General features: G+C 42.3%; 4 protein-coding genes across 4 annotated transcripts in view; 2 read left to right on the forward strand and 2 right to left on the reverse strand.

The window, feature by feature from the left end:
* The window catches only part of SAR1B (secretion associated Ras related GTPase 1B), a 1003791-nt gene that overhangs the window by 851558 nt on the left and 126712 nt on the right, over nt 1–25521 (forward strand). The gene's annotated exons all lie outside the window — the stretch shown is intronic.
* Nucleotides 1–25521, forward strand: part of CDKN2AIPNL (CDKN2A interacting protein N-terminal like) — a 413846-nt gene that overhangs the window by 59163 nt on the left and 329162 nt on the right. The window lies entirely within an intron of this gene.
* On the reverse strand, nt 1816–15347 carry CAMLG (calcium modulating ligand). The gene is made up of 4 exons (XM_050792859.1): nt 14787–15347; nt 11712–12172; nt 7708–7773; nt 1816–2435 (listed from the first exon to the last, which is right to left on the reverse strand). The coding sequence occupies exons 1-4, from the start codon at nt 14956–14958 to the stop codon at nt 2244–2246; spliced, it is 891 nt and encodes a 296-aa protein (XP_050648816.1). The 5' UTR covers nt 14959–15347; the 3' UTR covers nt 1816–2243.
* Nucleotides 18352–25521, reverse strand: part of SEC24A (SEC24 homolog A, COPII coat complex component) — an 81267-nt gene continuing 74097 nt past the window's right edge. The window contains exons 22-23 of the mRNA XM_050792747.1: nt 22910–23013; nt 18352–21271 (exon numbers count right to left, since the gene is read on the reverse strand). Of these exons, the coding sequence (XP_050648704.1) occupies nt 21157–21271; nt 22910–23013 (219 nt within the window). The 3' untranslated portion in view covers nt 18352–21156. The remainder of the gene's footprint in view (nt 21272–22909; nt 23014–25521) is intronic.

The following is a 25521-nucleotide window of genomic DNA, read 5'->3' on the forward strand; positions in this document are numbered from 1 at the left end:
GGCCGCAGTGGCTCACACTTTTAATCTCAGTACATTGGGAGGCTGAGACGGGCAGATCACTTGAGGTCAGGAGTTTGAGACCTGCCTGGCCAACATGGTGAAACCACCATCTCTACTAAAACTACAAAAATTAGCCGGGCATGGTAGCAATGTTTGTAATCCCAGCTACTCACTACTCAGAAGGCTGAGGCATGAGCATTGCTTGAACCAGAGGGGCAGAGGTTGTAGATCATGCCAGTGCACTTCAGCCTCAGCAACAGAGTGAAACTGTATATCTCAAAAACAAAACAAAACAAAACAAACTTTCATTTCTATTTGATATTATTCAACAAATGTAAGCAAATGATCAGGGAGGTGCCTATCAGTTAAAGAGAAAAAGTGGCACCAATAGATAGATATAACTGTTTTCAAAATATAAATTTGGTAATGATCTACAGTAACTAAAATTTTGCATATGTCAGCTGGCTAAATGATTTTTTTTTTTTTTCCAAGAAACAAAAGCAGGCCGGGCACAATGGCTCATACCTGTAACCCTAGCATTTTGGGAGGCCAACGCAGGAGGACTGCTTGAGCCCAGTTCGAGACCAGCCTGGGTAACATGGCAAGATCCTGTCTCTACAAAAAATCAAAATATTAGCCAAGCATGAATGGTCCCAGTTACTTGGGAGGCTGAGACAGGAGGATTACTTGAACCCAGGAGGTCAATCAAGGCTCCAGTGAGCCATGATTGTGCTACTACTACACTCCAGCCTGGACAACAGCAGGAAACTGTTTGGGGAAAAAAAAAAAAAAAAAAGCAGCAAAAAAGTAAACATGTGCAATGTGCAATTGAAGACCACTAGTATCTTCTCAGGGAGTAAGGAAGTGACAACTTTAAGGATGATTTACAACCCTTTAGATACTAGATTCATTATGGAATCAGGAAAAATGTGTGCTTATAATCTTTAACCCAAATCAGAGGAATAGACTTAAATTATACTTATTCTTCATTACCCTGGTTCAAAATGAAATGACAGAAATCAAGACTTAATGAATAATTTTTTAAAAAGTGTATGTGTTTTTAATGTCACAAGGATTAACCAAATTAGACTATACAAAAATCTGTAAGGAAATGTAACACTAAGTGATATAACACTTTAGTCGTATATTCTTTTAAGAAGACAACCCATCAAAATATGGCAGTTACTGAGTTAGTTAAAAGGATATTTATAAGGTTGGGTGCGGTGGCTCACGCCTGTAATCCCAGCACTTTGGGAGGCCGAGGTGGGCGGATCAGCTGAGGTCAGAAGTTCGAGACCAGCCTGACCAACATGGAGAAACCCCATCTCTACTAAAAATTCAAAAATCAGCCGGTCGTGGTGGCGCATGCCTGTAATCCCAGCTACTCAGGAGGCTGAGACAGGAGAATCCCTTGAACCAGGGAGGCGGAGGTTGCGTTGAGCCAAGATAGCACCATTGCACTCTAGCCTGGGCAACAAGAGCAAAACTCCATCTCAAAAAAATAAAAACGATGTTTATAGTAACTCATCTAGACCATATTTGGGGGGAAAAGGACATCTATGCTATTGGGTTGCTTGCTTCAATTCTTCACATCCCATTTTGTTTTTGCTTGCTTAAAACATACTTCTAAAAAGTGAAAACTCAAAAGCAAAAAGTTCCAATTCTGAGTTTAGTATACAGCAATAAAAATTTTGTAAATACCTTCCAATTTCACATGTATGAATCATTTCTTTGATTAAATACTTGTGCTGGAGTAAAAATTAAGATACTAACTCAACAAGAAAAGTTACAATGTGCAGACTTAACATTAGACAATTCAGTTTCTTTCATTTTATTTTTCAGATGACTTCATTTCTCAGGACAGAATGACACAAATACAAGAAGCAGTCTCTAGGGCTGGCTGAGACTACGTTTATCTGTTCTCCTAAAAGCACTAGTTCAGCTCCCAAAAGAAGAATTACAAATCTGAGAAGTTAGAGGAAAGGTACAGAATAAGGATTCTGATTAAACAAGAAAAATCAATTAATGACATTGGTACTCTGTTCTTCATATCAGTAATAATACAAACTCAGCCCTTTTAAATCAGAGAATCTGCCATTCTATTTCTAATAAAGTAGTTTTGCAACCCCTAAAGTAAAAGAATTACATGAAGGTGTAAACTAATTTGCCTCCTTTAGAGACACTGCAATATAAAAGAGGATTTTTTTTTTTTTGTAAGCTTCTCCTTCTCAGTTCTGCAGGCTTCATGGTACTTCAGAGCCCCAATAATCAAGCAGTTCATGACAAAAGATAAAGGTGAAAAAGTAGACACAGAGATCTGTGAAGACTTCGCCCATTTTGCTATAGGTATCCATTGATCGATTTATCACTTCAGCAGGAATTCCCGATAATAAAAGTGCAGCTGTTAGTACTGTTGTCTTTATCTTCTTTTCACTCTGTGTAGAGAAAGACTCAAATTAATCTTCAAAGTTTCAGCAGACTACATAAGCTCTATACAAACATAATCAATACTGCTATTTTCAACCTAAATGATTTAAAAACTGTTAATGATATTTTAAAACAATCAGTAATATACCAACATTTACTGAGCACATAATATGTAAATCTTCAAACTGCTAGACAATAGCAGATTATCAGTCTTGCTTTTTTTTTTTTTTTTTGAGACAGTCTCGCTCTGTCGCCCAGGCTGGAGTGCAATGGCTCGATCTCGGCTCACTGCAACCTCCGCCTCCCGGGTTCAAGTGATTCTCCTGCCTCTGCTTCCTGAGTAACTGGGATTACAGGCGCTTGCCACCACGCCTGGCTAATTTTCATATTTTTAGTAGAGACACCTCAGCCTCCCGAGTAGGTGGGACCACAGGCGCACGCTCAGCTAATTTTTGTTATCTGTTGTAGAAACAGTCTTCCTATGTTTCCCAGGGTGGTCTTAAACTTGTAAGCTGAAGCCATCAGCTAGCCTCAGCCTCCCAAAGTGCTGGGATTAGAGACTGCACTTGGCCTGAAGGCCTGTTTTTAATTCTACTTCCCCTGAAGTCCTCCTTGTGCTTTATTTACATAAAACACTGGAGTAATTTATATCTCCTGTGAGCTCCTACGTCACACATTATCCATGTCAGTCATTTAGCAGTTATTTATGTCCTGTCTAGTAATATTTCTTTTTATATTGTACTGTTTTAATATATAAAATTTATATTTTATATTATTTTATATTGTACTATATATTTTATATTTATATTGTATAATATATTCTTTTTATATTGTACTGTATATATAATAAATTATTATTTATGTCATGCTTCCAAGATGACATTTTCAAAAAACTTTTAATAGCAAGACTGGGCTGGGCGCAGTGGCTCACGCTTGTAATCCTGACACTTTGAGAGGCCAAGGCGGGCAGCTCACGAGGTCAGGAGATTGAGACCAGCCTGACCAACATGGTGAAACCCTGTCTCTACTAAAATACAAAAAATAGCCGGGCACGGTGGTGGGTGCCTGTAGTCCCAGCTACTCAGGAGCCTGAGGCAGGAGAATTGTCTGAATCCACAACGTGGAGGTTGCAGTGAGCCGAGATCGCGCCACTGAACTCCAGTCTGGGCGACAGAGCGAGACTCCCTCTTAAAAAAAAAAAAAGCAGAATTTTTCTTTATTATCACAAAATCCAATCATATGGTTTAAAAATTTTTTTAGTATAAAAACCTATAGTTACCTAAGAGAAATGAAAGCTTATGCTCACAAAAAGCCTCATACAAGAAAGCTCTTAGTCATAATAACCCAAAACTGAAAACAACCAAGATGTCCATCTACAGGAGACTAGATAAATGGATACAGTCATACAATGGAGTATTATTGAGCCAAGAAAAAAAAAAGAAATTAACTACTGATTTATCCAACATGGATAAATCTCAAAAATATCATGCAGAATAAAAGAAGGCATGCAGAAAAAAGTAAAATCAAGAATGATCCCACTTATATGAATTACTATGCCAGACACAACTAATCTATGGTGGGAAAAAGATCTTTGGGGTATAGGGACTGGGACTGCCTGGAAAGGAGCATGAAGGAAACTCTTGGGGTGACAGCAAAGTTATAAACCTTGAAAGAGGTATGGGTTTCACAGGATGTCAAACGTATCAAATGGTACAATTAAGAAGAGCATTTCAAACAATCAATTAATTATGCTGGTACCCTAGTCTTCATATTAGAACTAATTTTTTTTTTCCTTTTTTTTTGAGACGTAGTCTCGCTCTGTTGCTCAGGCTGGAGTGCAATGGCAGGATCTTGGCCCACCGCCACCTCCACCTTCTGGGTTCAAGCGATTCTCCCACCTCAGCCTCCCCAGTAGCTGGGATTATAGGTACCCACCATCATGCCTGGCAAATTTTTGTAGAGATGGGGTTTCACCATGTTGGCCAGGCTGGTCTTGAACTCCTGACTTCAGGTGATCCGCCCATCTCGGCCTCCCAAAGTGCTGGGATTACAGGCATGAACCACTGCGCCCGGCCTCAGAACTAATTTTACCTTAAAATTTTACCTAAAAAAGGCCGGGCACGGCGGCTCACACCTGTAATCGCAGCACTTTGGAAGGCGGAGGTGGGCGAATCACAAGGTCAAGAGATAGAGACCAGAGACCAGCTGGGCACAGTGGCTCATGCCTGTAATTACAGCACTTTGGGAGGCTGAGGTGGGCAGATCACAAGGTCAGGAGATCAAGATTGTCTTGGCCAACATGGTGAAACCCCGTCTCTACTAAAATACAAAAAATTAGCTGGGTGTGGTGGCATATGCCTGTAATCCCAGCTACTTGGGAGGCTGAGGCAGGGGAATCGCTTGAACCTAGGACGCAGAGGTTGCAGTGAGCAAGATCATGCTATTGCACTCCAGTCTGGCCAAAGAGCAAGACTCCATCTCAAAAAAAAAAAAAAAAAAAAAAAAAAAAGAGAGAGACCATCCTGCTCAACATGGTGAAACCCTGTCTCTACTAAAAATACAAAAATTAGCTGGGCTTGGTGGCACGTGCCTGTAGTCCCAGCTATTTGGGAGGCTGAGGTGGGAGAATCGCTTGAACCTGGGAGGCAGAGGTTGCAGTGAGCCAAGATTGTGCCCACTGCACTCCAGCCTGGTAACAAAGTGAGACTACATCTAAAAAAATTTTTTTTTTTACTTAAAAAAAGAACCTTAAAACAGTAAATTGTAAGTTAATGTTATGTAAGAGGGGTGAGGTATACCGATGTGTACACCTACAACATACTTTGAAATGCATCAAGAAAAAATTTGATGGAAAAACTTTACAGAGATTATCTTGGGTTTGAAAACTAAAAATCTGATAGATACGTAATATAATAAGATGCTACTTGTAGAATCTAGGTGGTATTATATAAATGGGTGTTCACGGCACAATTCTTTCAACTTTTGTGTTTATTTATTTTTGAGACAGTCTTGCTCTGTCGCCCAGGAGTGCAGTGGCGCTATCTTGGCTCACTGTAAATTCTGCCACCCGGGTTCCAGCAATTCTCCTGCCTCAGACTTCAAGTAGCTGGGATTACAGGTCTGTACCACCATGCCAAGCTAATTTTTGTATTTTCAGTAGACATACGGTTTCACGATGTTGGCCAGGCTGGTCAGGAACTCCCAGCCTCAGGTGATCTGCCCACCATGGCCTTCCAAAGTGCTGGTATTATAGGTGTGAGGCACCACACCCGGCCAACTTTTGTGTTTAAAAACTGTTATAACAGGCCAGGTGTGGTGGCTCATGCCTGTAATCCCTGCACTTTGGAAGGCCCAGGCGGGCAGATCACCTGAGGCTGGGAGTTCCAGATCAGCCTGACCAACACAGTGATACCCCGTCTCTACTAAAAATACAAAAATTAGGTGGGTGTGGTCACTCACACCTGTAGTCACAGCTACCTGGGAGGCTGAGGCAGGAGAATGAACCCAGGAGGCAGAGACTGCAGTGAGCTGAGATTGTACCCTGCACTCCAGCCTGGGCAACAGAGTGAGACTCTGTCTCAAAAACAAACAAGCAAAAAAACCCTGCTATAACAAAATGCTATTATGTTGGGAGAATATGTAAAGTCTCCATTTTCTCTCTTCCATTTACAGAGTACCCATATATACATCTCTATCACACACATAAGTATTGTTAATAATTTCATGTATATTATTTGTTTATGCATATATAAGCAAAATCAAGTAATACATTTTTTATTTTCAAAAAGAAATTAGTATAGATTCTATTCTGAATTTTTTTTCTCTCAATATTTCTTGGAGAGTTTACCATTATCAGTACATTGAGAGCATCTTCATTCTGAATAGATACAATTTTTTTTTTCTGAGACGGAGTTTTGCTCTGTTACCCAGGCTGAAGTGCAATGGCGCGATCTTGGCTCACCACAACCTCTGCCTCCCGGGTTTAAGTGATTCTCCTGCCTCGCCTCCCAAGTAGCTGGGATTGCAGGCGCCCACAACCACACCTGGGTAATTTTTATATTTTTAGTAGAGACGGAGTTTTGCCACGTTGGCCAGGCTGGTCTCGAACTCCTGACCTGAGGTGATCCACCCGCCTCAGCCTCCCAAAGTGCTGGGATTAGGGCATGAGCCACCAAGCCCAGCCTCAAAGGTGAATTTCTAAACAAATGCTTCAATTAAAATTACAAAGTTATTTACTCTTTTACTTCTTGTATTTGACCTATTTGACCCTTCAAAAATACAAATGCTTCAAATCCATTAAAATCATGCACAGGTCTGTCAGCCCATTAAATATAACACATAAACAGCCAAGTAGCCATTTTTCCAGCAAAAAGCTCCCACAAAACTTGATCACACTAGTTAGGCTATCGCCTATGTCAAGCAAGCCAAGCCTCATAAAACTGTATATATCCTTAGTCAAGCAGGCCAGGTAAACAATGACTCTCAACATCATTCTGTTCTGCAATATTGGTCACATATTTATTGCAAATATCAGGCCCTAAACACTGGAGATAAAGTGCACTGCTATTAAGTGTCCAATATGAAGTACAATGAGATAATCAAATCCGTTTTTAAATTTCCTTTATTACAGACAAAATGAATTACTAAATTTACTAATTAAATTTAATACTTTTCTTAAACAAGTACTATTCACACTCTTTCATGAAGGACCTCAATTCACAGTAGACCAATATTTTTGTAAAACAGAATAACAATGTTATGGCAATGTCAAATTGCTATAAAAGTTTCCAATTACTCTTTTTTTTTGAGACAGAGTCTCACCCTGTCGCCCAGGCTGGAATAGTGCAGTGGCACAATCTTGGCTCACTGCAACCTCTGACTCCTGGGTTGGAGCAATTCTCCTGCCTCAGCCTCCTGAGGAGCTGGAATTACAGGTGTGCATCACCATACCTGGCTAATTTTTGTATTTCTAGTAGAGATGGAGTTTCACCATGTTGGCCAGGCTGGTCTTGAACTCCTGACCTCAGGTGATCCACCCACCTCAGCCTCTCAGAGTGTGGGAATTACAGGCGTGAACGACCGCACCCGGCCAATTACTCATTTTTTGAACTTAATGCATCACAAACACAAACACATAGTTTAGAGATAAGTGGGCAAACCACACTTTGAGTAGCACTGAATCAGACCATAAGTAGGACTAACATTTTTAAGTTCCTTCAATTAGCTAGTCATAAATCAATCCAAACACATCATCAAAATTTAGAAAAAAAATTAATTTACCTTGGGAAAATATTTGTATAATCCCATGTACGCAAGTTGCAAAGTAAGAAATGGAGCAAATATGGACTGTGAAGATAGAAGATAAAATTAAATATTTCCAACATAATCATTCAAATTACAATAAATCAAACAGCAGCTATAAAATTCCAAGCACAAGCTGTAAAAAAAATTGTTATTATTATTTTTTGAGACAGAGTCTTCCTCTGTCACCCAGTCTGAGTGCAGTGGCACGATCTTGGTTCACAGCAACATCCACCTCCCAGGTTCAAGTGATGCTGGTGCCTCAGCCTTCCAAGTAGATGGGGTTACAAGCGCCCGCCACCATGCCTGGCTAATTTTTGTATTTTTAGTAGACACAGGGTTTCACCATGTTGGCCAGGATGGTCTAGAACTCCTGACCTCATGTGATCAACCCACCTCGGACTCCCAACATGCTGGGATTACAGGTGTGAGTCACTTCGCCTGGCAATTACTTTTTTTTTTTTTAAGACGGAGTCTCACTCTGTCGCCCAGGCTGGAGTGCAGTGACGCAATCTCGGCTCACTGTGACCTCTGCCTCCTGGGTCCAAGCAATTCTCCTGCCTCAGTCTCCCATAAAATAGTAATTTTAATGGTTAAAAGTAATCTTGTTTCCTCAGAAGGGTGAAGAAAATAAAAGATTTGATTTCCTAACATAAAATATGTTTCTCAGGTCATACAATTCTTTCACATTCTTTTAGTGTCCCCAAAACTGTCTTCTCTCATAAAAACTCATCTTTTAAATTATTTAAAGTATTAAATAGTGACAGATGTTTAACACATCATGCAGTAACATCTCCGTCACCCAGAGGGAATTAATTGACATCCAGGAAGCACACAGACAAGGCCCAGCACTCAAAATAGATGGCATTCTTCCAGCTATGCAGAAGGCTGAGGCAGGAGGACTGCTTGAGCCCAGAAGTTCTAGTCCAGCCTGGGCACCACAGCAAGATCCTATCTCTAAAACGTTTTAAACAACAACAAAACTAAATGCTTGGCTGGGCATGGTGGCTCATGCCTGTAATCCTAGCACTTTGGGAAGCAGAGATGGGCGGATCACGAGGTCAAGAGATCGAGACGACCATCCTGGCTGACAAGGTGAAACCCTATCTCTGCTAAAAAATTAGCTGGGCATGGTGGGATTACAGGCGTGAGCCACTGTGCCCAGCCCCTCATAACTACTTTTAAAATGAAACCATTAAGAAGCGAGTGAAGGAGCAAACATTACTAGATGGCAGTATGGTGACAGCAGTAAGAAACAGTTGAAACTCTGATAGCAACAAAACCCAGAAAACCAAAACAAAAAAATTCACACAAAAATAGGCATAACATTAAAAGCATGAAAGCACAGAGCCCTTCAGATAGAGACAAAAAAGAGGCAGCTCATTAAATGCTGAAAGCATCACCGCTTTGCATTATAGCAAACTATGTTGACAAGTTATTATCAAGGAAAAACAAATAAAATCTGTTCAACAGGTTCTATTTATGAAAACATCTGCATAAAAATAGATTTTAGGCCAGGCACGGTGGCTCACGCCTGTAATCCCAGCACTTTGGGAGGCAGTGGTGGGCAGATCACGAGGTCACGACATCAAGACCATCCTGGCTAACACGATGAAACCCCGTCTCTACTAAAAATACAAAAAATTAGCCGTGCATGGTGGCACGTGCCTGTAGTCCCAGCTACTCAGGAGGCTAAGGCAGGAGAATCACTTGAACCCAGGAGGTGGACATTGCAGTGAGCCGAGATTGCACCACTGCACTCCAGCCTAGGCGACAGAAACTCCATCTCAAAAAAAAAAAAAAAAAAAAAAAAAGATTTAAAAAAACTGTTTTGCTTAATGATATAAATTTTAATTATCTGGATAATTTATTTATGTGCCTGGTACATATACCTAAAATGTCTACTGAATGGAAAAACCTCAGTGCAAGACACTGAACTATGAGCTATGCTTTTCTGTATTCTTCAATATACTGTAAAACAAAATGACCACATCATGGTACAACCAAAATGGACTCATTATGACACTACATTAAGAAATGCTGGCCGGGCGCGGTGGCTCAAGCCTGTAATCCCAGCACTTTGGGAGGCCGAGACGGGCGGATCACGAGGTCAGGAGATCGAGACCATCCTGGCTAACACGGTGAAACCCCGTCTCTACTAAAAATACAAAAAACTAGCCGGGCGAGGTGGCGGGCGCCTGTAGTCCCAGCTACTCGGGAGGCTGAGGCAGGAGAATGGTCTAAACCCGGGAGGCGGAGCTTGCAGTGAGCTGAGATCCGGCCACTGCACCCCAGCCTGGGCGACAGAGCAAGACTCTGTCTCAAAAAAAAAAAAAAAAAGAAATGCTGGCCGGGCGCGGTGGCTCAAGCCTGTAATCCCAGCACTTTGGGAGGCCGAGACGGGTGGATCACGAGTTCAGGAGATCGAGACCATCCTGGCTAACACGGTGAAACCCCGTCTCTACTAAAAAAAATACAAAAAACTAGCCGGGCGAGGTGGCGGGCGCCTGTAGTCCCAGCTACTCGGGAGGCTGAGGCAGGAGAATGGCATAAACCCGGGAGGCGGAGCTTGCAGTGAGCTGACATCCGGCCACTGCACTCCAGCCTGGGCGACAGAGCGAGACTCCGTCTCAAAAAAAAAAAAAGAAATGCTGAAATGTCTTCTGAACCATAGGAAATATACCTCATATTCAGGACCACAGGAACTGCATTTTACTATTTCAAATTATTTGAAAATTGATAATATACAGTATATACATATATGTAAAGCACTTAACCCTTTGGTTAAAGAATGAAACTGCTAAGGTTTAATCCCAGCATCACTTAGTAGCTGTGTGACCTTCGGCAAATGATTTAACCTCTCTGAGTCTTCATTTCCCAATGGATTCAAATAATACCAAGTTCATAAGAATGAGGATTAGATGAATTAATATATGCAAAGCAATGAGAAGGGTCTGTAGCATGAAAAAAGGGTTTCAGTACAGTCATCCCTCAGTATCTGCAGAGGACTGGTACCAGGTTCCTCCTGATAGATGCTCAAGTCCCTTATGTAAAATGGCATAGTATTTGCATATAACCTACTCAATTCCTCCCATATACTTGAAATCATTTCTAGATTTTTTTATGCCTAATACAATGTAAATAGTTGTTATACTGTTTTTATTTGTATTATTTATTTATTTTTTATTTTTTTTTTTTTGAGACGGAGTCTCGCTCTGTGGCCCAGGCTGGAGTGCAGTGGCCAGATCTCAGATCACTGCAAGCTCCGCCTCCCAGGTTCACACGGTTCTCCTGCCTCAGCCTCCCGAGTAGCTGGGACTACAGGCGCCCGCCACCTCGCCCGGCTAGTTTTTTGTATTTTTTAGTAGAGATGGGGTTTCACCGGGTTAGCCAGGATGGTCTCGATCTCCTGACCTCGTGATCCGCCCGTCTCGGCCTCCCAAAGTGCTGGGATTACAGGCTTGAGCCACCGCGCCCGGCCTTTATTTGTATTATTTATTATTTGTTATTATTGTATTATTTTTTCCCCAAATATATACACATACATATTATTTTTGAGACAGGGAGGGTCTCACTCTGTCACCCAGGCTGGAGTGCAGTGGCATTATCCTGGCTCACTGCAACCTCTGCCTGCCGGGTTCAAGCAATTCTCCTGCCTCAGCCTCCCAAGTAACTGGGATTACAGGCGTGCACCACCACGCCCGGCTAAATCCAAATACTTTCAATCCACAGTTGGTTGAATCCACATAGGGTGCAGAACCAACTGATATGGAGGACCAACAATAATTATTAGGCTCTGTATTTAACCAGAACACTTCATTCTATAAGATGAATAGCAAAGTTAATAATGTATCTTCAAACAGCCACATGGATCCGGTAGATATTAATTTTGGCAATGACTTCTATGGGTCAAAAGCACTCATAATTATTAACATTTTGCATTTTCCATTAAGTTAGTTAATAATTTACAGATCTTTTCTTACCAAGTATTTGCAAACAAAAGCTCTGACTCCAAGAGCAAGAAGAGCACATCCCACCAATCTAAATATTCGAAAAGAGTCAAATTCTTCTGTTGTACTTCCATCCTCTTGACTGGGTTTTTCACTAATCAGCTGTTTCCTTAGCTTCATTGCTTCTTCGAATCTGGAAAGGTACTGCTCTAGGCCATGGCGGGCACCCCTCTGGACTGAGTCCGCTGTCAAGTCCCCTCTGTTCCGCTGCCGGAGCTCAAGGTTGACATCATTACTGCACTCAGGTGGTTTAATGAAAGAGTCCAATTTGTCTCCCAGTTGGGTCCCCTTTACCTCGGCCACACCACCCTGCTGGTCAGTTGTTCCTGTACTGACTGAATCACCCAGCACTACTCGTTTTGAAACTGAAGGAACGCTGAGGGAGTTCAGTTTATCACTGTCCTGCTGCTTTGATTTTGTTTGACTTTCTTCTTCTGAGAAAAGAAATTTAAAAGCCTTATGTATTTATTACATACTGGCAAACACCTTACATGTTTATGTTTTAAAATATGCTGTTGCAGCTAGAACTCAGCAGTCTCTGAATCAAAATAAATAAATATTGATTCTGCATTAAAGAAAAGCTGGTTTCGACCAGGCACAGTGGCTCATGCCTGTAATCCCAACACTTTGGGAGGCTGAGGTGGGCGCATCATGAGGTCAAGAGATTGAGACTATCCTAGCCAACATGGTGAAACTCCGTCACTACTAAAAATACAAAAATTAGCTGGGTGTGGTGGCATGTGCCTGCAGTCCCAGCTGTCTGTAGTCCCAGCTACTCTGGCTGAGGCAGGAGAATCGCTTGAAACCCGGGAGGCAGAGGTTGCCATGAGCCGAGATTGCGCCACTGCACTCCGTCTGCATCTGCCTGGCGACAGAGCAAGACTCCGTCTCCAAAAAAAAAAAAAAAAAAAAAAAAAAAAAAAAAAAAAAAAAAAAAAAAGCTGGTTTCTTCCTCTACACCCTCAAAATATATCACCCAAAATGAGTATTCTGCAGAGGAAATAACTCAAACTTTATGGGTAGGAGATAAGATTAGTAGACCAACTAGGAAAGATATTCAGAGATTGAGCAAACTGAAAAGACCAACTTTTTATGGATAATATATCCCAGATGTATGATTGCATTGCCTGCCTTAGCTTATTTGGTTAAAAATATAAAATCAGTAAGGCATTTTAAAATCTGTATTTTAAAATTAGATTTGTGAATCCAGTGCCCTATGAGCATAGGGTGTGGCATATCCCACAGCTACTGTTTATGTGGTCAGACAACCATTAGTAGGTAATTCAGCAGTTTTAAGATGCTACTCTGGTGTGTTTTTTTTTGTTTTTTGTTTTTTGTTTTAAAAAAGGCCAGGCACAATGGCTCACACCTGTAATCCTGTAAGCCCAGCACTTTTGGAAGCAAAGGCTGGTGGATCACTTGAGCCCAGAAGTTCAAGACCAGCTTAGGCAACATAGTGAGACCCCCATCTCCACACACACAATTTTTTTTTTTTAATTAGCCGGGCATTGTGGTGTACGCCTGTGGTCCTAGCTACTCTGGAGGCTGAGGTAGCAGGATTGCTTAAGCCCAGGAGTTTGAGGCTGCAGTAAGCTATGATCATGCCACTGCACTCCAGCCAAGGATACAGAGGGAGACATTGTCTCAAAAAACAAAACCTTTAAAGACATAAAATTTTCAAAGCAAAAGAACAAAATATAGAAAGTACCGGCTGGGCGCGGTGGCTCAAGCCTGTAATCCCACCACTTTGGGAGGCCGAGGCAGGCGGATCACGAGGTCAGGAGATTGAGACCAGCCTGGCCAACATGGTGAAACTCCGTCTCTAATAAAAATACAAAAAATTATCCGGGCGTGGTGGCACGTGCCTGTACTCCCAGCTACTCAGGAGGCTGAGGCAGGAGAATTGCTTGAACCCAGGAGGCGGAGCTTGCAGTGAGCGGAGATCGCACCACTGCACTCCAGCCTGGGCAACAGAGCGAGACTTCGTCTCAAAAACAAAAAGAAAAAAGAAAAAAAGAAAGTACCTCGGGTAAGATCGTAAATAATGCTTTAAGAATAAGTAGCCTGATAGAAAAATGTTTCTTCTAGTGTTCTAGAAGAATTTGAAATGTTTTTCTTACCTCTCATTTGAACTATCTAAAAATGCAGAGCTATACACCTAAAGCCTTCCAGAACAAAAGTCACAAAGATCTAAGGAGCTTGCGAGCACTGACTAAAGACCAATTACTAAAGGAAACAGTGGAAAAACACTAGGGCGTGCTAATTGTTCAGTTATACTCACGTGAAATAAATTTTTTTTAAATAAAATCATTGGATATATGTTTGGGGGAGGAATGAGGTGCTCTCCTTTAGAAATGCAGTTCCAGACATCAATGACATCGATCTCCCCTGGTGAGGAGAGGAAACTCTCAGGTGCACGTCGCACTTGCTGGGTCTCTGAAGAATGCTCACTCTCACTTTTCCCACCTTTTCTTGCCGGCCCGTAGGTGACAAGTGTTGAGGGCACTGAACACAGACACTAGAATATGACCACAGAGTCCCTGATACACGTAGGACGAACTAGCGGGCAGTTCCGTAAAGACAGGCTGACGTGGGCGGACAAGAGTTACACAGCAAAAGGCAAAAGAAGGTAGACGCTACAGAAGGCACTGTAAGGAAAAGCACTTGGAACCTTAACAAGGAAAGCCATCTTCCTAAGGGGAGCAGTGGACACGACAGTCTGGGGATACAACGTGCGCCCTTCAAGACAAGAAGTGGCTAAGGAAAAAAGGGGCTGTTAACGTAACTGGGCAGAGACAGCGAGGGCTCTGCAGGCAGGGTGGGGAAAATCTCAAAGCGAGGCTCCAGGAAAATTGAGGGGAGCGACTGGGGAACATCCTGGGGTTCAGGAATGAGAACTTGGGATATAACCGAAGGGGCGGGACAGAGAGGAAGTCAAAGAGCAGGGCTTGGTCAAAAAGGTCAGTGGAGTGGAGGTGGGAGAGGGAAGAATGACCCTGAAGATTCAAGGGGAGAGGCGGGAGACAGAGGGGAAATCGAGGCTCTTACCCGCGCCGCTCCCGGGCCTGTGAAAGCCCATGATCCGGTTGATGCGCTGTTCGGAGTTCATGAGCAGCTTCCTCCGACGCAGCTCGGCTCGACGCTGGGAGGCCGACAGGCCTGAGCCCGCTGGGACCCCCGGCCTCTCCCCGCCGTCGGTAGCGACAGCCATCGACTCCATCCTCCCGTCCACAGTCTGGGAGGGGTGGCAGGAGCGCTGGTGTTGGCCGCCGCGGAGAGGGCGATGACTAGAGCCCGGGCCGCACGGCGCGCGTCCCCTTCCCACTATAGTCCCTCCCCCGAGCGCGGTGCCGGAGCCTGTGAGCTAAGCACGCAAGCGCCGCTCCACGCGACGAAGCGCCAGGCTCTGGCCGCCATCTTGAGTGAGGGCAGCGCTGGACGCCCTGATTCCTCCCCAACTCGTCTGGCCCTCACCCAACAGACCCCTCTGCTGTTCACTCGGAGGTGAAGAAAACCAGCACCCAGGGCCGGGAGTGGTGGCTCACGCCTGTAATCCTAGTACTTTGGAAGGCCGAGGCGGGCGGATCACGAGGTCAGGAGTTCAAGACTAGCCTGGCCAACACGGTGAAACCCCCGTCTCTACTAAAAATACAAAAAATTAGCCGGGCGTGGTGGCGCGCGCCCGTAATCCCGGCTACTCGGGAGGCTGAGGCAGGAGAATCGCGTGGACCCAGGAGGCCGAGGTTGCAGTGAGCCGAGATCGCGCCACTGCACTCCAGCCTGTGCTACAGAGCAAGACTCTGTCTCGAGGGGAAAAAAAAGAAGAGAAGAGAGAGGAGAGGGAGAGGAGAGGAGAGAAGAGGAAAGGAAACCGGAAGTGGGAAAGGGATGGCAGTGAATAATCAGCCTAGATTTGGTGCCAGGAAGCAAAATGGAGGTTGCAGCGGCAGTCGCTTGTTTACAGACCGGCGGCCTCGCTTGTAGGGAGCCACGCTTAAACGGAGCCTTACGCTGGGATTTGTTCTTGGTTCCTGTTCCTCATCCTTAACTTCTCTACGCCCAAGAATACGGGTGCTGTGTTCCTAGGCTTTCCTCACGTTTTGTGCGTTTTTGTTCAAATCAGAATTTCCAAGTGAAGCCTTTCGTGCACATTCTATCTAAATTGCCAGCACTCCCCATTCCCCTTCTCCACCTTATTTTTTCTCCTTGTCGTTTATGACCACCTCGCATGCTATATTATTTTTTTTCCTTCTTATCATTTATGACCAACTTGCATGCTAAAGATGCTCCAGTCTGGGCGACAGAGCGAGACTCCGTCTCAAAAAAAAAAAAAAAAAAAAAAGAAATACAACACTTAAATTCTTACAGCCGAATTAAAAGTTGGACTAGAAATTTATTCCAGAAAGAATTAATTTTATGGAACAGTTTTCAAATATTTGAAAAGGAAATGGCTTGAAGTTTTTCAGAACTGTAGACAAGGATCTTTAAAGTGTGCTCTGAATAACAAGCAGGATAAAAAAATAAACTACAGGCCTGGCGCAGTGGCTCATGCCTGTAATCCCAGCACTTTGGGAGGCCGAGGCGGGCGGATCACCTGAGGTCGGGAGTTCGAGACCAGCCTGACCAACATGGAGAAACCCCGTCTCTACTAAAAATACAAAATTAGCCAGGTGTGGTGCCGCATGCCTGTAATCCCAGCCACTCGGGAGGCTGAGGCAGGAGAATTGCTTGAACCCAGGAGGCGGGGGTTGCGGTGAGCCGAGATCGTGCCATTGCACTCCAGCCTGGGCAACAAGAGTGAAACTCCGTCTCAAAAGAAAAATTAAAAAAAAAACAAAAAACCACCAAAAGAACCCAACAGTAACAAAACTATAGAACATTAAGGATGAAAGCCAAGACAGGTGGATCACTTGAGGCTAGGAGCTGGAGACCAGCCTGGTCAACATGGTGAAACCGTGTCTCTATTAAAAATTACAGGCATGCGCCACCACGCCCAGCTAATTTTGTATTTTTAGTAAAGACGGGGTTTCTCCATGTTGGTCAGGCTGGTCTCGAACTCCCAACCTCAGGTGATCCACCTGCCTCGGCCTCCCAAAGTGCTGGGATTACAGGCATGAGCCACGGCGCCTGGCCAGTCATCTCATTACACAAGGGTACAGAAGACAATGGAGTAATATCTTAACATTATAAATGGAAAAATAACCTTTGATATAGAATTTCAAACCCAGCTATCCTTGAGGAGCAAGCATCAAGAATTCAGTTTATGGCCTCCCAGACATCTACTTAGGCTATTTAAAGAACCTTCAGCACTAGTTTTTAATTGACATAATTTGGATGCACAACATAGCATTACTTAGTAATTGGCAAGTTATTCATGTCACTTTTTACTTAAAGAGACAGGGTCTTGCTTTCTTGCCCTGGCTGGCATGCAGTGGTACAATCATGGTTCATTGCAGTTTCACACTCCTGGTCTCAAGGGATCCCCCCCGCCTCAGTCTCCTGAGTACCTGGGACTACAAGCGTGAGTCACCATGCCCCGCCACTTTTTTTTTTTTTTTTTTTTTTGAGACTGAGTCTCGCACTGTCACCCAGGCTGGAGTGCGGTGGCGTGATCTCGGCTCACTGCAACCTCTGCTTCCCAGGTTCAAGCAGTTCTCCTGCCTGAGCCTCCCAAGTAGCTGGGGTTACAGGTGCCCACCACCATGCCCAGCTAATTTTTTGTATTTTTAGTACTGACGGGGTTTCACTATGTTGGCCAGGCTGGTCTCAAACTCCTGGCCTTGTGATCCACCTGCCTTGGCCTCCCAAAGTGCTGGGATTGCAGGCGTGAGCCACCATGCCTGGCCTTTTTTTTTTTTGAGAGAAGAGTCTCGCTATGTCGCCCAGGCTGGAGTACAGTGGCACAATCTCAGCTCCCTGCAACCTCTGCCTCTCGAATTCAAGCAATTCTCATGCCTCAGACTCTCAAGTAGTTAGGATTACAGGCACCCGGCACCATGCCCAGCTAATTTTTGTATTTTTAGTAGAAACATGGTTTCACCATGTTGGCCAGGGTGGTCTTGAACTCCTGACCTCAGGTGATCTGCCTGCCTCAGCCTCTCAAAGTTTTGGGATTACAGGAGTGAGCCACCGTGCCTGGCCCTTTTTTTTTTTTTGAGGTGGAGTTTTGCTCTTGTTCCCCAAGCTAGCGTGCAGTGGTGCGATCTTGGCTCACTGCAACCTTGGCCAGGGTTCAAGTGATTCTCCTGCCTCAGTCTCCCGAGTAGCTGGGATTACAGGCACATGCCACCATGCCTGGCTAAGTTTTTGTGTTTTTTGTAGAAATGGGGTTTCACCATGTTGGCCAGGCTGGTCTTGAACTCCTGACCTCAGGTGATCCACCTGCCTTGGCCTCCCAAAATGCTCAGATTACAGCCGTTGAGCCACCACGCCCAGCCTACTTTTAAAAACTATTTTGTAGAGACAAGGTTTCGCCATCTGGCCCAGACAGTTCTTCAACTCCAGGCCTCAAGCGATCCTTACACCTGGGCCTCCCAAACTGCTGGGATTATAGGTGTGGGCCACCGCACCAGGCTCATATCACTTTAGATAACTAGTCACTATATATAAGCTCTTTCAATTAACTTTATTGAATAACCAAGTTGATAAGTTAGCACAGATCAAACGATTGTTTGCATGGGTTACAAGTGACTTTTTTTTTTACAGGAATAAAACAGTGAAAATTACAAACTGTAAAAAGGAAGACAAATCTTGTCTCCAACATTTCAGAGAAGCAAGATTTAACACAGCACATTGAAGATCAATACATATTTGAATTTGAGAACAAGAATTTAATATTACAATATTATACACTACTTTACAAAATTAAAATTTCTATGTAAGGATTACATTTGTAATAGTTAACAAAATCTTGAAATCACATTTGGTGGTCCCCTAGATAATAGCTGTTATGCATCTTCGATTAGAAGAAATAAATCTTTATTCTAATTATTGCAAAACAGTCTATTAGACTCAATACATTACATTAAATTAAAAACTGAAAATATATGCAAACTAAAATAAATGGTACTGCTTGAGTGACTATTAGTATGTCAGACTTACAGAAATGTTATTTTAAAAATCCTAGAAATTAGAAAAATAGAGTACTTTTTATGGTAGAACTGCCATGCTCAGATTTAAATACCAAGATTGCCCTTGTCTGTTACATTAGTAGTTGTAGATCTGTAGAAAATTCAAGGATCTTTCATAATTTACAACTATGATTAAAAAAAATATGGCATAGTGTAAATATTAGTTGCTTTACATCAAAAAGTAATACAAGATGATATGGCAGGTAGTGCCCTATCAGGGGAAAAAAAAAGAATCAAATTAAAAAACACATTCAACATTGCAAAAAATAATTGCTTTGTATCAGTATCTCCAAAGGCTCATTCATTCTCTCATTATGTGGAGAACAAATATTGTGAATCCTAACTAAAGTTATGTTTTTCATGACCTGTTATAAAATTATTCTGAATTGCACATGTTACACAGTATCTAAAATAATATTTAAAAGTAAATTTGTGAAATATACTAATAAAGCATGTGGTAATAACAAGAATCATACCCACTTAGGGATGTAGTGAGAGGCACAAGGAAGATTATCCCTAAAAGCACAAATGTTTCCCTCTAGAAGATTCTTTACTACTATTAAGAAAGGACCTACAAATAACTCCACTTAAAATCACATTAAGAGGAACATTTTAGTTATTTTAAGAAACATCAGCATGTAACGACTGTTTATTTAAAAGAGGGGATAATATAATTTGCTACAATTTGAAAATTGCTTCTTAATAGATGAAGCCGCTTTCAAGAAAACTTCCAGTTCAATGTGCCACTTACACACTGCAAACCAACCTTAACACTGCTTCAGGGAGATATTTTCATAAAACACGATTATTTTGATCCAGCTGGCAAGCAGTAGTTGTATACTGTAGAGGGACTGCTTCTTCCCTATCCCAAACAACTCAGTTAAAGTCAGCTCATACTGATATAAACCTGAAAGTTACTATTTCATTAGTGATCATATAAGACCAAGATTGTAAACACATTTTCTAACCCATTAAAACAAAATAAAAAACCCAAAAATATTTTGATCAAGTATTATACATGAACATATTTAAGAAATTCATAAGACAAAATCAATCTGTGAAAACTGAGCCAAACTCTTAAACATACTATGTCACAGCACTTTAAATACACAAAATATAATTCACCTATTTGTAAACAAAATTCACTCAATAGTTTTGACTATAATATTTCTCTAGCTGAATCAAGAAAGCAGTCTCTTAAGGATTTTCAGAAATCAAGTTTCTTTCATAACTTTAATATGTTGGATCTGTGTAATCTTAATATCCACCAAATCAAACAGCAGCATTTATGCTTTAATAGGTTTTCATATTCAAGAATAAATATTTCTTATGAGTGACTTCCAATTTAACAAACTCTTTAGAAAAATGTTACTGATGTATTTGGATAGTACTTTAGAAACCTTTCACTTCTTCACCCTCATTTCACCAAAAACCCCCATTTTTATTACATACCCAGAGCAGAAATGCACCAAACAAAATCCACTTAAAGGATCAACATAATTAAAGTTTCTTATCTCCCTATTATCATCATTGCCAGTCCCAATGTTTATGAAGACAGCTCAAACTCTTTTCACTACAGATTAAGACAGTATGTCCAAGTCTTCGTCGGGAAATCAAAAAACCACCTAATGATAGTTCTCACTTCAAATCAAAGTGACTTTGTTCTTCAAGTATAAAGAATACTGACAGATTTTAAAGCTTGAATGTGTTTCTTCATATCTTTCTCAAGCTATACTAGAATTAGTTTACTCTAGTTTTAGTCAACATGATGATCCTTTCCCTTCCTTAAAAAAGAAAAACAAAAAAACAGACAACATGTGGGGAATGAATTCTAGTTTTCCTACATTATATTTACTTCCCATTGTTTTTATTTTAAAAACATCACTACCAATGAATTTGTAACTTCCCTGCAACACAGTCTTGTGAGGTTTTAAATGTAGCAGCCAAAAATTCAGAGAAATATACATGTAGAACACAGAAATCTTTATTTTATAAAATGTACTTTGCCTCTGCAATATTGTCTTATTTTAATCCATAACAACTCAAACATAATTGGCAAGAAAAAAGTATCATATGTAGCTATATTCTGATTTGAAAAATACAGTATTTCAGAGTTGCATGTTTGATTCTCTGCTGTGGTCTTTTATTTGCTATAGGTTGTTGAAATCACAGTGAGAACATCTCAATCATCACATTAGTCCACAAACATAATAGAAAAAAGGTATTACACATTTCCAGGTATTCTGCACTATTGTGACGTTCCTTAGAAATAAGTCAAATTTCTTCATTCATTTATTCACTTGTTGCTGTATATGCAACAGGAATTCATAATATGATAGTGCAGATTCTGTTCTGTCTTCTATCATGTTTTGAAGGAAGTTTGCTTTCATTGGACTCTCATCCCTTAGGAATAAAAGGCAAAAAATTTTAGATAAAATGTAGCAGTAAAATAAACAGACTTGTCAGAAGGCTTCTGATTTTCTCATAACCATAATAACATTTACTATATAAACAGTTACTTCTAGAGGCTTTCTCTGAGAATACTTGGTTGATTATGTAAATTTCAAGCTGTTTAAGGGAAAAGCTTATGGTGTATGATGGAATTAAGATAGTTGATCCAGAAATTCCACTTTATATCCAAAGGAATTGAAATCAGTATACCAAAGAGATGTCTGCACTTCCATGATCACTGCAGCATTAATCACAATAGCCAAGATATGGAAATAACTGAATGGATTTTTCTTTTTTTTTTTTTTTTTTTTTTTTGAGACGGAGTCTCGCTCTGTCACCCAGGGTGGAGTGCAGTGGCCGGATCTCAGCTCACTGCAAGCTCCGCCTCCCGGGTTCACACCATTCTCCTGCCTCAGCCTCCCAAGGAGCTGGGACTACAGGCGCCCGCCACCTCGCCCGGCTAATTTTTTGTATTTTTTTAGGAGAGACGGGGTTTCACCGTGTTAGCCAGCATGGTCTCGATCTCCTGACCTCGTGATCCGCCCGTCTCGGCCTCCCAAAGTGCTGGGATTACAGGCTTGAGCCACCGCGCCTGGCCTGGATTTTTCAAATGTTGTATATATACACAACGGAATTCTACTGAGCCTTTCTTTTTTTTTTTTTTTTTTGAGATGGAGTTTTGCTCTTGTTGCCCAGGCTGGAGTGCAGTGGCACGATCCTGGCTCACCGCAACCTCTGCCTCCTGGGTTCAAGCTATTTTCCTGCCTTAGCCTCCTGAGTAGCTGGGATTACAGGCATGCGCCACCACGCCAGGCTAATTTTGTATTTTTAGTAGAGACAGGGTTTCTCCATGTTGGTCAGGCTGGTCTCGAACTCCTGACCTCAGGTGATCCACCCGCCTCAGCCTCCCAAGGTGCTGGGATTACAGGCATGAGCCACCGCACCCGGCGACTTCTATTCAGCCTTTAAAAAACAGGAAATTCTGTCATTTGTGACATTATGCTGAGTGAAATAAACCAGGCACAGAGAGACAAATACGACACAATCTTACTTATGTGTGGAACCTAAAAAAGTTGAACTCATATAAGTAGAAAGTAGAATTATGGTTATTAGAGGTTAGGAGGCAGGAAGTGGGTGTGGAGAAGGAAAGAAGAGATATTAGTCAAAGGGTACAAAATTTCAGTTAGGATGAATAGATTCTGGTGATCTATTACACAGTATGACTATGGTTAATAATAACGTATTGTATATTTTCAAATAGGCAAAATTATGGATTTTAAATGTTCTCACCACAAAGAAACAATAATTGGCTGAGAAGATGAATATGTTAATTAGCCTAATTTGACCATTCCACAATGTATACATGTATCAAGAAATCAGTGTATCCCATAAACATATACACTTATTATTAGTCAATTAAAAATGAAAAAAGTTTAGTATTTCCAATAATTGGATATAAGGCATGATTTACTGCTATTTATTGAGAAGAATACTTTTTCTTTCTTCTCCTTTTTTTTGCTATACTCTTGTCAGGTCGTGACAAGGCCAAACAAATTGTTTTACTACTAGCAAATGGAAAATTCAACTTACCTTATTACATAAAGTATTGGGAAAAATGGTCTCTGCTCTCTAAGCCAAGAGATGAAAGCTATTATTCTGGCAGATTCTGGTGTATCAAGTTCTGGAAGGTCTGTCTGTTAATCAAAACCAACAATATCCAATTACTTTAATTACATATCTAATGTATGGTCTATGGTACTTTTCAAATTTTTATTTTTTTAATTACTTTTTTTTTTCTTTTTTGAGACAAGGTCTCTGTCGCCAGGCTGGAGGGCAGTGGCATAATCATGGCTCACTGCAGTCTCAACCTCCAGGCTCCAGTGATCCTCCCACCTTAGCTCCTGAGTAGTTGGGACTACAGGGGCATGCCACCATACCTGGCTAATTTTTGTATTTCTTGTAGAGACAGGGTTTTGCCATGTTGCCCAGGCTGATTTCAAACTCCTGGGCTCAGGCAATACACCTGTCTCGGCCTCCCAAAGTGCTGGGATTACAGGAGTGAGCCACAGAACCCGGCCTACTTCTCACATTTAATTTATTTTTTGAGACAGGGTCTTGCTCTGTTGCCCAGGCTGAAGTGCACTGGTGTGATCATGGCTCACTGTAACCTCCACTGCCTCCCAAGGCTCAAGTGATTATCTCACCTCAGCCCCACCAAGTAGCTGGAATAAGAGGCATGTGCTACCTGCCAGCTAAATTTTGTATTTTTTAGTACTGAGCACCATGTTGTTCAGGCTGGTCTCGAACTTGGGCTTAAGCAGTCCGCCCACCTCGGCCTCCCAAATTGCTGGGATAATAGGTATGAGCCACCATGCCTGGCCTTGACTTTTAACATGTATATGAATCACCTGATCATCTTGTTGAACTACAGATAATAATTTAGGAGGTCTGGGGCAGGGGTGTGGTCCTGAGATTTTGCTTTCCTAAAAAATTCCTACAGTCATGCCAATGCAACTTGACTTGGGACCACAATTTTCTACGAATAATCTAGAATAGGAGTAGGCAAACTTCTTTTTTTTTTTTTTTTTTTTGAGACGGAGTCTCGCTCTGTCACCCAGGCTGGAGTGCGGTGGCCGGATCTCAGCTCACTGCAAGCTCCGCCTCCCGGGTTCACGCCATTCTCCTGCCTCAGCCTCCCGAGTAACTGGGACTACAGGCGCCCGCCACCTCGCCCGGCTAGTTTTTTTTGTATTTTTTAGTAGAGACGGGGTTTCACCGTGTTAGCCAGGATGGTCTCGATCTCCTGACCTCGTGATCCGCCCATCTCGGCCTCCCAAAGTGCTGGGATTACAGGCGTGAGCCACCGCGCCCGGCCGGCAAACTTCTTAAAGATCATTTGGTTTCTGCTGCAACTACTTAACTTTGCCATTGTTTTTTATTTTTTGAGACAGAGTTTTGCACTTGTTGCCCAGGCTGGAGTGCAATGGCGCAATCTTGGCTCACCGCAACCTCTGCCTCCTGGATTCAAGCGATTCTCCTGAGTAGCTGGGATTACAGGTGTGTGCCACCATGCCTGACTACTTTTGTATTTTTAGTAGAGATGGGGGTTTCTCCATGCTGGTCAGGCTGGTCTCGAATGCCTGACCTCAGGTGATTCGCCCGCCTCGCCTTGAGACGGGGGTTTCTCCATGTTGGCCAGGCTGGTCTTGTACTCCCAACCTCAGGGGATTTGCCTGTCTCGGCCTCCTGAAGTCCTGAGATTATAGGTGTGAGCCACCATGCCTGGCCAACCTTGCCATTGCTACACCAAAGTAGCCATAAACAATACATAAGTGAACAGGCATGGATGTTCCAATAAAACCTTATTTATAAAAACAAGTAGCAGGTACCCCTTGGGCATAGTTTCTAAGCCCTCATCTAAAAAAACCTTTTAGTTCTTCCCTTCGTTTTAGCATGACATCCAGAATTAATTGATTCATTCAGGTATTATTAAAAATATAACAATTTCTTATTTACTCATACTTAAAATGCTTAGTCATCCAGTCCAGTAGTTCTGTTCAAGGCCTAAAGCCAGTGCTTATCGTAGCTATAATCCTGACACAGCTGTCTTTTATTTATTTATTTTTTGAGACAGGTTCTTTCTCTGTTGCCCAGGCTGGAGTGCAACGGTGCTATCACTGCTCACTCCAGCCTCAACCTCCCAGGTTCTAGCACTCCTCCCATCTCAGCCTCCTAAGTAGTTAAGACCACAATTGTGTGCCACCATGCCCAGCTATTTTAAAAATGTTTTGTAGTTATGGGGTCTCACTATGTTGCTTAGGGTGGTCTCAAACTCCAGGGCTCAAACTCACCTCAGCTTCCCAAAGTGCTGGAATTACAAGTGTGAGCCACCATGCCTGGCATTTTTTTTTTTTTTTTTTTTTTTTTTTTTTTGAGATGGAGTCTTGCTCTGTTTCCAGGCTGGAGTGCAGTGGTACAATCTTGGCTCACTGCAACGTCCACCTCCCGGGTTCAAGCAATTCTCCTGCCTCAACCTTCCAAGTAGCTGGGACTACAGGCATGCGCCACCACACCCAGCTAATTTTTGTATTTTTAGTAGAGACGGGGTTTCACCATGTTGGCCAGGATGGTCTCGATTTCTTGACCTCGTGATCAGCCCACCTTGGCCTCCCAAAGTGCTGGGATTACAGCGTGAGCTGCTG

The sequence above is a fragment of the Macaca thibetana genome, chromosome 6 (genome assembly GCF_024542745.1).
Source record: "Macaca thibetana thibetana isolate TM-01 chromosome 6, ASM2454274v1, whole genome shotgun sequence".
Classification (NCBI taxonomy): Eukaryota; Metazoa; Chordata; class Mammalia; order Primates; family Cercopithecidae; genus Macaca; species Macaca thibetana.

Coding starts and splice junctions, on each gene's coding strand:
- CAMLG (XM_050792859.1), bottom strand. CDS start 14,958: ATGGAGTCGATGGCTGTCGCTACCGACGGCGGGGAGAGGCCGGGGGTC. Junction 12,173..14,786: donor CAGGCCCGGGAGCGGCGCGG/GTAAGAGCCTCG, acceptor TTCTTTTCTCAG/AAGAAGAAAGTCAAACAAAA. Junction 2,436..7,707: donor TATACAAATATTTTCCCAAG/GTAAATTAATTT, acceptor TTCTCTACACAG/AGTGAAAAGAAGATAAAGAC.